Genomic DNA, 12,331 nt, shown 5'->3' on the forward strand with positions numbered 1-12,331 from the left:
GTCACTCCTGTTTCCACAGGCTTCCTCCATTTGTGGACGTCTGCTCTCATATTGGTCCCAAAACCTTAGAGATGCCTTTCTAACACTTTCCAGACTGATAGTTGTCAGTGATTTGGTTTCTCGGCTATTTCATTAGATCATCATCATGTCTGCAGCCTGCTTTACTTTGTCAGACGAGTTTTATTTAAATGATTTCCTGATCCAGCGGGTCTGGCAGTAGTCTGGCCTGAGTGTGGATGTAGTGAAATTAAACTGAGCTTTCCAAAATAAAATGTGGTTAATCCCAGTTAATTCACAATTTAACACCAGGTTGCAGTCAGTCTCACACAGGGGCCTGTAGGGTTGGACAGCTTCCAATCCTTAATAAATGAAATCGTCTGCATTCAATCTGGTTTTCTTAGTCTAATATTAAAATGTGCTTTATGGCCTAAAACATTTATGTATGATAATGTAAAAAAGAAACTAAACAAAACATAGAAGTCACCTCCTTATGACCTCACTGACTAATGTGCTGTAACTGTCTCCTGTTTTCATGTCTTTTCATTGTTTCTGCTGCTGCAGGCTGAGATCGGAGCCTTTTTCATTTGTGCATCTACAGTTCATCCATAACTGACCTCACTTGTTCTGTGCCCTGAAGAATAAACTGCAGCTGGATCGCTCCCTGCAAAACTAGACAAAGCCACGTGATGGAAAATGTGGATTTGAAAAGCGACTTCGACACCTCTGCTGACTGAGTTTAGTTTTCAAAATAAGAAAGTAAATGACCAAAGAGCTGCTCACTCACTCAAAACGTTTACACAGTGCATCACTTTCACAACAACCTGTGAAGCCAGTTTCAAAGACAACCGTTTACATCTTGATGACATTCCCACGTTCACCCTCTAGCACAGCATCTCCACAGAGCTGAACTGCTCTCAGTTTATTTGAGACACACAAAACAAAGAGTAAAGTGTCCTTTAAGCGAGACTTCAAGAGACTTCTGAGGATGATGCCACTCCTTAAAATGATTCTAGGCGAGTTTCTTCTCTTTGAAGAATAAAATGAAATGATGCCTGCTGATGTGCTGCAGCTGTTTCCAGAGTCTGTGACTCTGGATTCATGTGAAGAAACAATTTCCCTTTTTGAATCTGTGATTGGCCGATGTTGCACAGGTGTGTTCAATGACCAGGAAACTGCTTTGTAAGATGTTTTATTAAAGTGAAAATTAAACTTTCCACTTCATCCTGACCTCTACATTCAAACTGGTCCAGTGCAGCTGTACAACTGTAAACACACACAGAATATGATTGAATAAATAATATAGAGAGAAGTGCAGGGATGTGTTTGGCAGCCAGCTGGACGTCACTGGTTAGACTGGTTAAGCTGTGGTGAAGGTGTGCGGGTCTGCTTCAGTGAGGAGTAGATGACGGCTGGCTCTGGTGGAAGATCTGAACACAAACACACAGATTACCGAAAGTTTAGATAAACATGACAAAAAAACACACACTTTGTTTATTACAAAGAGGATATCCACAAAACTGTTTTACACAAATATAGATAAATGAATCTCAGAATTCTAATAATTAATATTGAAATATATAAATATGTCTTAGTAGTATTCAGATCTTTTGTTTTTGAATGACAGAACTGATGCTTTGCTGAATTATATGTCGCCCCTGTTTCCATCGCACGTCATCATCAACCTTCAGCTGGACCATCTCTGATTTGCAATAAAATAAAAAATTAAATAAGAGGCATCAACTGTGTAGCATTTTCATATGTATATATATATATATACATATATACTACAGTGTTATAAAGAGCTGTTCCAGTCTTACTGACCACTCAGAGAATTTCACAGCTGTACCTCTCTGTCTGCAGTTCGTCTTGATGGGGATCTGTGCGTAGCTGATCTCAGGTGTCCTGTGCACTGAAGAGTAAACTGCCGCTGGATCGCTCTCTGCAAAACATGACAAAGTCAGGTGACTGACCCAGAACCTGTGTTTTATGGTGAGAAAAAGTTTGACATTCCAGGAACAACAGCGGCAAATGTGAGGCCACAGCACAGGCTGTCTTTAACATGCAGCAACCTTAACACCTCTGCTCGGTTTAGCTCTCAAAACAGGAAACCTGATGACCACAGAGCCGCTCACTTGGCACAATGATGTAACAGTCTTACACAATGCATCATGTAAAGTAAACACTTTGCAAAAGTGTGAAAGTCTTTTTTTTTTCCAAATTTAACCTGACCTGACTAGCATGTGGCAGTAGTTACAGAAGTGCTGCACCAAAGATTAATATAACCTGTAAATATTCCAAACTACACTAGTGTAATCCAAAAATGAAAACATGGAGCTAGAAATAAGAATAATAAGCCTGCTTTAATGTGAGAAGCACAAGACCTCACTCTTTCTGGCTCTGGTTCAACATCTTTAATACCGGAGATTTTTAATGATGGACTGAAATCTTTGTCCCTTATGTGCGAGCAATTTACCGTCCAGACAAAGAAACTGATGAACCTGACCTGATGAAAAACCAGCCATGCACCTCACAGAGCCTCATGTCGAAACACGAGAGGATTAATGCTGTCCTTTACCTCTCATCATCTTTGACCCTTTTCGATCATCTGCAGATGTTCTTCCCACTGATGAAGAGGTGGCAGCTGTTGCTCTCTCTGCAAAATCAAATGCAAAGATTTTCCATTAATAGCAGAGCTGTAAATGCTGCTGATTCAGCAAGATTAATATTTGAAAGAAGGTGAAATGTGTTTAAAATGCAAAGTGAAGAAAAGACTGCAGTCAGAATAAAGTTTTTTTTTTTTTTTAAGTGTTTCTGTCTTTTCTTTCAAAAAACAGGAAACTGGACTGAACCGCCCGCATCAGCTTTCTTTGACCACAACTTCTCACTTCACACACACTGGAAAAACTAACCAAACTGTGTACAGTGTACAAATGTATATATTCAAATATGACATTAATCATAAAATGCTATTGTAGAAATCGATGCACAAGAAGTGCGTGTAGCTTAGTCATAATAAGCCTTATTTAAGCCTCAGTTAATAATGTAAATGGTCTGTGGCTCAAACTGGTCCTCACAGAGACAGATGTGTGGAAATAACATGCAGCATGTTGCAGCTTTTAAAGAAAGCGATTGTGTTTGCTGTTTCCACTTAGATGATGTTAGTGTGAGCTCTGACTGTTGGAGATGTGGGCTGTAGAAGTGAGGCTCAAAGTGCCAGAAACACAAAAATTGAGATTATAATTTATTGATTTTTTTTAGGTGATTTGTTTAAAAAAAACAGTGGTTTGATGTGTCATCATAAAGCGCAGAATGTGTCTCACCTCCAGCTTTTCCCTGGATGCATCGTCTCAGCACTAGAAGCAGTATGACCAGCAGGAGCAACCCAGTTATGGAGGGAACAGACACCATCACAGAGAGAGGAGGAGAGGAAAACGAGGAGTAGAAGGAGGAAGCGGAGGCTGATGGAGGAGGAGAGGTGGGAGAACCTGCATCTACTAAGAAATACAAATCGATGTGGTCAGTTTGACTCACTTTGGGTATAGAGTCTGTAAAAGAAACTGAAGCTTCACCTGTGACAGTGATCCAGCTGGATGGAGACTCTCCATGACCGCTGATGTCACACTTGTAGAGGCCTTCATCAGACCTGGAAACATGCTGGATGGTCATGTGACCTGTAGGCTGCTTCCTGATGAGGGAGCCATCTTTATAGAAAGCAGCTGGGAGGTTGGAGGGAGTGGTCTTTGTTTTACAGAGCAGAGTGACGTCATCTCCCTCCATCACAGGGAGGACAGGACTCTGCAGGATCACTGATCCACCTCAACACAGAGACAAACTACAGCATTTCATCCATTTACACACAGCTTCATCAACACTAACTCCACACACTCAGCTTACCAGTGACTGTCAGGTTAACCATGTTACTGATGGGACCCTCTCTGGACTCACACCAGTAAACTCCACTGTCCAGTAGGACAATGTGGTTGATGATGCATAAAATACCGTCTAATCTTCCAAACTCATCTCCACACTGAGTCCTGTGTTGTTTGCTTGTGTTTCTCCTCAGAGTCCATCCAGCAGAGCTGTCGTCCTCCTCACAGCTCAGAGACACAAAGTCTCCTTTAAAGAACTGAGAGCTGCTGGGACTCACAGTCAGACGAGCTGTGAGGAGAGACGATTAAAATAAAGCAAAACGTGAGGAAAAAGCTTTTTCACAAAGAAACCAGCAGAATCTTTGTTGGTGTGTTTCAGATGAGGGCAGAAAATGATCCAGGAGTTTAGCTCATGCAAAAGATAATCTCCTAAAATCCTGCCCAGGTATCATGAAATAACTTTTTAGAGATGTCGTTCTATGATATCATACAGATACAAAAGTCTAAACATGTCAGTCTGCATTCTGAGCTTTAATCTCACAGGGATTACTTGTGCATACACTGACCTCGTGGTATCTATTATGAATATTAACCATTAAAGACAGGATATCAGGAAACGAACAACATTTTCTCTCCAAGTTAAACAGAGATTTGCAATCTGTCTGCAGGTAAAAACTTAACAGATTCATTTACTTTTTACATTATTTATTTTCATTCCTTCCTTCGAGAAATTGAGCTGCTGGTAGCCGTGTGCTCGTCGTGTGTCACAGGACCAAGAAAGCCTCATTAAAAAGCTAACATTGATGGTCACGTTTTATATCATCCACCCTTTAGTCCTCTTATTTTTAAGTAGGTTTTTATTAGGATTTAAACATTTAAATCACTTTATGTTTAAGAATCTGTTCCTTTCTGCTCATTTTAAAATCATTAACTAGTATTTAGGGACTAGTCTACAGAGAACACTTAACTAACCCCTTCACCTCTTCCCTCTTTTTTACTGAAAAGTTATAAAGTTTGGTGAAACTCAGAAAACTCTTAATATAAAGTCTGGAACTCTTTTGCTAGATCGATAAAACTTTATTAATCCCTCAGGTAGGTTCCTCTGGGAAATTCAGTTCCCAGTGGCAGAACACCGACAGAAATTTGCATAGTAGAAATTAGAATTAGAAAATAGAATATAGAGAGAGTTTTTATATTTATATATATATATATATATATATATATATATATATATATATATATATATATATATATATATATATATAAAACATTAATAAAGGAGGACATTTTTAAAGCATCATCACAGCTTTTTCGGCCTGTTTCATTTCTGTCTCCACTGTTGTGCTACTTTTTGGTACTTTTTGGGAGTTGGTGTTTTATTGTCTTTTATTTGTCATAAAAAAAAGTTCCCTCACCGTGGTTTGTTGCCCAGCTGAGCAGCGACATCAGGACTGAAAGGAAACCCAAGAGATAAAGAGTGAATAGATTTTCATGTGTTTTTGGTTTAAATGCTAAATATCCACTCGACCTGTGGGGCAGTGACCTCGAGCTGAATGTCAGACCGATAAACAGGATGTGCTCTGTAGGGGGAGGTGAGGATGCAGTTTAACACCGCTGTAGTTTATCTGCACCATCGACCACTAAATCTGAGTTTTTAACTAATTTAGTGACGTGAAAGCGTGAAGCTCTTAAAATTTCACCTGAAACACAAAAAACCCAGCTGGATTAAAGCACCTGCAGCATCCACCTGTGCTTCCTTTTATACTGTGTAACTACATTTACTGTTACACCCTTTTCCCTTTTGTTATTAACACAGGTTTGAAGTCTTAGGTAAAAGCAAATATCTGTGGCTTCAACCCACTGGAGCCAAAATATCTTAAATATACACATCACATACTAAGGTTTCAAAAAAGAGCATGCGGTACTTACAGAGCAGCCACAACAGAGGTGTTCGTCCCATCGTGTCACACAGATCTGAGATCGTTTCGTTCCACTGCAGCCCTTGAACCCTCCTCCTTCCTCTTGGTAGCAAAGTTTGGGGGGTCTGTGGTTTCTCTGCAGCACTTCTAGGGGAAAAAAACTCCTTTGACCTTTTAGTTTTAAGATAAGATGTAAATCATGAGGTTTATTACAGTAACGAACTGAAAGTGACAGTTTTATTTAGTTTAGTTTATTTATTTATTGCATTTACATCTATCCTGCATTCTTTGAGGGTTGTATTTGCATTAAACATCATGAGATGAAGGCTCTCTCTAGTTAAAATAAGATTGATAATAATAATCTTTTTTTAATACGGCCCCACGGCACAATTGTGTCACCTGCTTGTCTAAAAAATATTTTTCAAAGTTAAGCAAAGCGGAAAGAGATCCACACAGAAACACGTGTTTCTTTGCAGTAAAAACACCACATGTAGGCTACACAGCTGTGAGAGCTGGAATTTTATTTCTTTCTAAAAAACATCCTTATTTTCAGTGTTTGTTGTTTTTAACTTCCTAAGACCCGAACTCTTCCACAGCATGCATTTTAATTTATCTTTGATATTTGGGCACATTGGGGCTCGATGAATGTAAAAACAAAGAATTACTAGATTTTTTTTTTTTACCTGATCTTTCGAGAGAAATGAGAGCCACATGTGAGGATATTCGTTTAAAATTGCGATAGAACAGTAGCAGTATAATGTCCTTGTAAGTGGATATGAGGCAGTTGTAGAGCAAAATTGCGTGTTTTGGTCTAAATAACCCAAAATGTGATGTCTACATATAAGGACGCCAGGTCCTGGAAGGTTAATCAGATATTTTGCTGTTTTTTCGTTTGTAGTCTGAACGAAGCTTGGATGTCTTCATCGTCACAGCCAGTAGGGGAGCTCTGCAGCAAAAGAGTCAATGAAGCGCTTTTACAGACGCGGTACTTACAGACGCACTTTTCTGAAAAAACAGTCATGTTTGGGTCATGGATCAAAGTTTGTGTTTGTTGCCACTTAAGATGGATTTACACCTTTATTTTTTTGTGGATGGAGTTTTCAATCTGGCTGTCGAGGCGTCCCGAGCAGAATGAATGGACAAAACTCCTCTGCGATCAGAGGCAGCGAGCAGCTTGACAGGGAAAACATTCAGCCACATCCCGGGGGAGCGAGAGAAACCAGACACTTGTCTGAGACACATGAGAGCAACCTGGAGCCCAAAAACAGTGAATGGGTGAGTTTCTATTTGGTTCTTTTATTCCTTTACTTGGCGCAACGGCACCGACAGCAAATCAGCAATTCCCATTCAATTCTAATGGAAAAAAGTCCTTTGACCTTTCAGTTTTAACCTGAGACGTGAATCATAAGGTTTATTAAAGCAACAAACTGAAACTGAAAGAATAAAAACCAGTTTTTAGTTGTTGGGGGTTTTTTTTTGGTTTTTTTTGGGGGGGGGGGGGGGGGGGGTATTTATATCTGTCTTGTATTCTTTGAGGAATTTATTTGCATTAAAAATCAGCACAGCTCTTTCTAATTAAAATAAGAACGATAATAATAATAATAATAATAATAATAATAATAATAATAATAATAATAACAACAACAACGCTACAGTGTTGTTTCTTGTGGGAGAGGGATAAAAAAAACACACTTTTATTTTTTCTGGATGGATTTTTTAAAAAAAATCTGGCTGTTGAGGCGTCCTGAACAGAATTCTATTCAATTTTATTCAATTTTATTTATATAGCACCAAATCACAACAAAAGTAGCTTTACTGCATTGGGGCCTTGCTTGGCCCTAATGCAGTTGTTTTGTTTCCCTCTGTGAGGGAAGGGAGCTTGCTCCAAAGATCTCCAAAGATCACGACTTTTCTGTTCTTTTTTTAAAACTTGTATTTGAGGTTATTTAAAGTAGTTTGTTATGAGAGTTTGTAGTACTTTCTTTATGTGTTTTTTCCTTTAGAGTGATGGCGCCAAACACTGCTCACAGGCAGTAAACAAAAAAACAGGAAGTCCCGAAGTTACACTCTTTGTTCAGGGACCTGCATGCAATCAGCTGACCTTAATGTATTCTAGGCTAGCAATAAGAAAGCATCATTTCAAAAATTAGTTATATAAAGCGTGACTGTGGTGATAAACAGGAGTTTGATCCAGGAACTAAGAGAATGTGATTAAGCTGTACAAGCTTACATAAGCGACATGTCAAAAATGAAACCAAAAGTACTTCCCTTTCAAAACAAAACAACTTCCATCTAACAGTGCGCGCCTCTTCTCGTTTAATGTCTGCAAAAATGTCGTCAGTTGTGGTCTTCTTCTCCCTTCACGTCTTACTGGCTTCTGGATTGAAAGGTGAGTTCATGCGTTTAGAGACAGGACGAACTAGCAGTGGAGGAAATGACTCAACCTTTGCTAAAGAAAGTGGGCACTGCTTGATGGTAGTAAACAATGCATGATTAATAATACCGTGCAGTGCATACATGATGTTGTTATGTTGCAGTGTGTGCATGCACTGCACAGTTGCATCGATAAAAATGTTAGGAGCTGGTATGAGTAATTGATCTGATGCCAAAGATGGAATAAAATGTTACTTTTACTTCACGGTTTGACTGTACTGGGCGTCATCACCACAAACAGAAATGATTAGCTTATAAAGCACATTTCAGACAGACACAATTTGCAATGAAGAGGACATCAATACAGGTTAGTGGAAATCTCACAACAGTGGCATGAAAGGTGTACAAATCCAAATATCGACAATGTTGATACCAATGTTTGTACTGATATTGAGATGACACTTTAGTTTCTGTTCCTCTCCTGTTTATAATGCTGCGGTTACATAGAAGAGGAGACCCCGCTGTCTGTGTAGCAGCTGCTGCTCTCACATGTCACAGCAAAACCTTTCTTTTTTCAACCGAAAATGTTCTTCACTGCATCTGGTGACGTCATCTCAGCAAAATGTGTTGTAGGATACAGCATCGACGGCAGTATAAAGTCAAAGTCATGATTCAGAGGTTGTTCAGAGGGTGAGGATGATTTTAAAATGTACTGATTAAAGAGTGTGAAATCATGATTACATATTAAATCTAGAAAGCTTGAATGCAAATATTGTACTTTTCTTAACACAATTTATTTTAAAGCTTGTTTGACTTAATATTTTGCAAATTTAAAACAAAAATGATTAAATATGACTGTTTACTGTTATAGATCAAGCTGCCAAGCAGTATGTGAGTCAGTACAGTCCTCTCCCGCTGTAACATTAAAGCAATAGACACATTAATGAAACATGTATACTATTTGTTAATAATTAATAGTTTTATTACTTTAGGCACTTTAAGCTCCAAGTTTTGTTTTTGAAGATGGATTGCAACTGTCACTTAAATATTTATTCAAGTATTGTTTTTGCTGCTTCATACCAGGTTACCATGGTGACCTCACAAGATGAGAGCCATTATTGTGACACTGTAAACTTTGACCTTCTACCTGCTACAACTCAAGAACAGTTCAGTACTTGCTGTGATCCATAGTGCTGCTGTCAGAGGTCTCAGGTTGTGACTGTCTGCATGAAGTATAAGTGGTAGAAATGGAGTCCAGCGTGTTCTTCTGCATAATGCATGTCCATGATGTGCAATATAACACGCTGTTAATGTTTTGGGGGGTTTTCTCCTCTTTCTTTTTTCTGGACACAGAGCTCCGAGTGGGGCCTGGACAAGCTGCCACTCTTCAGTGTTGGGGTCCCAGAGATGCACACGTCACCCTGCTGGAGTGGAGCAGGCCGGAGCTCATCTCACAGGGTTATGTGTTCTTCTTCCAAGACCAGCGCTCGTACGAGAACTACCAGCACGAGTCCTTTAAAGGCCGAGTGCAGCTGAGAGACTCATCCATGAAGGATGGAGACGTTTCTGTGATTTTGAGGAACGTCAGGGTCAGCGATACAGGAACATATGAGTGTGAGATTACAACCAGCAGCATCAGAAATGGCGAGAGAGTCGTCAAAGAGTTCAAGCACTCCATCAACCTCACAGTCACAGACACAGGTGAGTTTGTAGAGGTTGAGCTTACTGCACAGCCGTTTATAAGGGCATTCTTCACACCTCAGAGGTATGATGTTGGCTTTTTCCATGCTCAGAGTGGTCGTCTGTGTATGGTAAAAGCAGTGCCTCATGAAATCCTTACAGCAGGCTCCAACAGTGGGCTCATTTTCCTTCTGCTTGTATGTGATGCAGCAGTTTGAAAAGCTCAATCTAAAGCTGCTGAATGGTATTTTTCCATTTGTGTTAGAAACATGGTATGAAACATGAGCACAGAGATGCTACCCTACAGTTATTAACCAAACGGCTGCAGACACATTCACTACTTACTTTTCTGGCATCCAGCTCACTGCCAGCAGCTTTGACATCACCTCTACCGAATGTTACAGAGATTTCAAAATGTAAAACAAGAGCTATTTTTAGTCTGCCTGGTACCAGAGTCCTCAAACCTTTGTTTTGATTTTTCTCTGCAGGTTTCACAGAAGGACAATCCAAAGAAAGAGGACACAAGGATGGAGTAGACAAGGATATATCTTCTTTTGTTATTATGTTCATTGTGACGTGCGGACTCCTTGGTGTTATGGTTATTGTTACTGTAGCTGTAAATATCTACAGGAAAAAAAAATCAATCATCAAAAACCCAAATCATACCAACATGATGGAAAGTGAACAGCTGGCATGAAATGTGTCAGATCTGTCCCAGATCTGTTTTGAGAAAAACTAATAATTTCAGTTGTTCAGTGGTCCTTTTTAAAATTAAGGCTCCTATCCAACGTGACGTCATTTTTATCCTTTAAAACCTCAAATGAGCAATCCATGCGTTCATCTTATCTCAACTGGATTACTGTAATTCGCTTTACTTCAGTGTCGTTGTTGATGTTAATTAAACTGTGTAATTATTACTTTGTGTAGCATTTCTCTTCTCTGATCCTGTAACCACAGTTACAACTTACAGCAATGTCATGTTAGCAAGCGATGATACTAACAGCCTTGCTGTGGATATCAGAGTCACAATACTTTATTAACGCCTAAGGAATTTTCCTCTGTATGTATTATTGTAGTGTCTAACTTACAATATAAAGCACCTCGAGGTGGCTGTTGTTGTGATTTGCCGTTGTATAAATAAAATTGAATTGAACTGTTCATTCATCTCAAATGTGTTTAAAAGTGACTTGAAGCAACTGTTTGGCGATGTATAAATTCTACAGAAAAAACTGAATTAAACTGAAATGTTTTTTGAGTGTGTTGAGACACATCCGATTTCATCATAGAACGAAAATGAGTGCATGAAGGCACATCTAGATTTGAACAGGGAGGAGGTGTGTTTGGTGGTTTCCACATGAGTGATTTTCTCTGCATTTGTGGACTTCCTTCCCCTCGATCTTTATCTTAGTTCTGCAGTCTACGAATCTGTTCTGTTCATTTTCAATAGAAATGAATTTTCATGGGTGATGCTGCTAACAGAAAGTATTTGAAATATTTCCTTTAACAGTGACTGAAGTGTTCCTAAATGTCAGTTCCTAAAGTCCATCCTGTGGACAGCTTAGTTTTGCTTTGTTGTCTCCAAAACAGATCAAATCTCAGTCTGGATGAGAACACAGATTTACAGGACTACTTTAGAAATTTGTAAAGGTAAAAACGAATCATTTTAGAGTGATAACATCTGGTTATGGTGACTTTTCCTGCTCAATTGTGATCATTTCCACCACCTATAACACTTCCTCCTCACACCCATGCTGCATAACCCAGCTACGCACTAAGAGCTCTTTGCAATCCCCACTTTTTAAAAATGTCCCTAAACATTTGTTTTATAACAGTAGCTGCTTTTTTAAGGCAGAGTGGAAGTGGGAAATTTGCAGCTCTTGTTATTCATGTTATGTCCTTTGCTTCTTAAATAAAAGCAGCTGGCAGCTAACTGTCTGGATCCGAAGACACGGCTGCAGCTCATCAACTCTTTGTGTCAACAACAAAAAGCCTTTGCTGAAACTTACAGATCAGCACATCTTTACTTGTACAGGAAGTCAGAGCTGATCATGTTTTCTTCAAATTTTACAGGGATCCCATCTCTCCTGAACCCTTCAGAGGTCTTTGTGTTGATAAAACAGAAACAAAATGAGGTTTGTATTACAACACAAACTGCAGACTTGCACAGCAGAGTGTTCTGAAACTGTTGAGTCAGCATCAGCGATACGGATATATACAAGTGTGAGATTACAACCAGCAAGACAAGCAGTGGCAAGAGAGTCGTCAGCGAGTTCAAGCACTCCATCAACCCCAAGGATGGAGGAGACAAGGATACATCTTTTCCTGTTATATTAGTTCTTTTATGTGGACTTCTTGTTGTTGTTATTGCTACTGTAGCTGTAAATATCTACAGAAAAAAAAGAAATCAAAATGCCAACATGATGGAAAGTGTAAACACTTTAAAAATGTAAATGTCAAGTTAGCAAGCAAGGATACTAACAGAGGTGCTGT

At 39.2% G+C, this 12,331-nt stretch overlaps 2 protein-coding genes across 4 annotated transcripts; one reads left to right on the forward strand and one right to left on the reverse strand.

Annotated features, from left to right (window-relative positions):
* Window positions 1-1,176: 1,176 nt before the first annotated feature.
* Window positions 1,177-5,917, reverse strand: LOC101484479 (low affinity immunoglobulin gamma Fc region receptor II). 2 transcript variants are annotated; one of them, XM_076881012.1, is made up of 8 exons: window positions 5,799-5,917; window positions 5,285-5,320; window positions 3,895-4,158; window positions 3,570-3,815; window positions 3,321-3,491; window positions 2,576-2,653; window positions 1,847-1,939; window positions 1,177-1,427 (listed from the first exon to the last, which is right to left on the reverse strand). In XM_076881012.1, exons 1-8 carry the CDS (start codon window positions 5,827-5,829, stop codon window positions 1,342-1,344), a joined length of 1,005 nt encoding a protein of 334 aa, XP_076737127.1. In that variant the 5' UTR covers window positions 5,830-5,917; the 3' UTR covers window positions 1,177-1,341. The 2 variants fall into 2 exon arrangements, with proteins under 2 accessions (XP_076737127.1, XP_076737126.1); XM_076881011.1 differs by having other exon boundaries at window positions 3,321-3,494.
* Window positions 5,918-6,762: 845 nt separating this feature from the next.
* On the forward strand, window positions 6,763-10,999 carry LOC101479875 (uncharacterized). Of its 2 annotated transcripts, none has more exons than XM_076881017.1 (3): window positions 6,763-7,063; window positions 9,515-9,862; window positions 10,330-10,999. In XM_076881017.1, the coding sequence occupies exons 1-3, from the start codon at window positions 7,060-7,062 to the stop codon at window positions 10,536-10,538; spliced, it is 561 nt and encodes a 186-aa protein (XP_076737132.1). In that variant the 5' UTR covers window positions 6,763-7,059; the 3' UTR covers window positions 10,539-10,999. The 2 variants fall into 2 exon arrangements, with proteins under 2 accessions (XP_076737132.1, XP_004570651.3); XM_004570594.6 differs by lacking the exon at window positions 6,763-7,063 and adding an exon at window positions 7,883-8,177.
* The last annotated feature ends 1,332 nt before the right edge of the window (window positions 11,000-12,331 follow it).

Source organism: Maylandia zebra, unplaced genomic scaffold (assembly GCF_041146795.1).
Source record: "Maylandia zebra isolate NMK-2024a unplaced genomic scaffold, Mzebra_GT3a scaffold02, whole genome shotgun sequence".
Lineage (NCBI taxonomy): Eukaryota > Metazoa > Chordata > Actinopteri > Cichliformes > Cichlidae > Maylandia > Maylandia zebra.

What these genes read in the sequence shown, in the direction of transcription:
- LOC101484479 (XM_076881011.1), bottom strand. Translation starts at nt 5,829, where the DNA reads ATGGGACGAACACCTCTGTTGTGGCTGCTCT. An exon ending in CAGCTGGATCACTGTCACAG is followed by an intron (nt 3,495 to 3,569) that starts GTGAAGCTTCAG and finishes TGTATTTCTTAG; the next exon opens with TAGATGCAGGTTCTCCCACC. An exon ending in CATCCAGGGAAAAGCTGGAG is followed by an intron (nt 2,654 to 3,320) that starts GTGAGACACATT and finishes TTGATTTTGCAG; the next exon opens with AGAGAGCAACAGCTGCCACC.
- LOC101479875 (XM_004570594.6), top strand. Translation starts at nt 8,108, where the DNA reads ATGTCTGCAAAAATGTCGTCAGTTGTGGTCTTCTTCTCCCTTCACGTC. An exon ending in ACTGGCTTCTGGATTGAAAG is followed by an intron (nt 8,178 to 9,514) that starts GTGAGTTCATGC and finishes TTCTGGACACAG; the next exon opens with AGCTCCGAGTGGGGCCTGGA. An exon ending in CCTCACAGTCACAGACACAG is followed by an intron (nt 9,863 to 10,329) that starts GTGAGTTTGTAG and finishes TTTTCTCTGCAG; the next exon opens with GTTTCACAGAAGGACAATCC.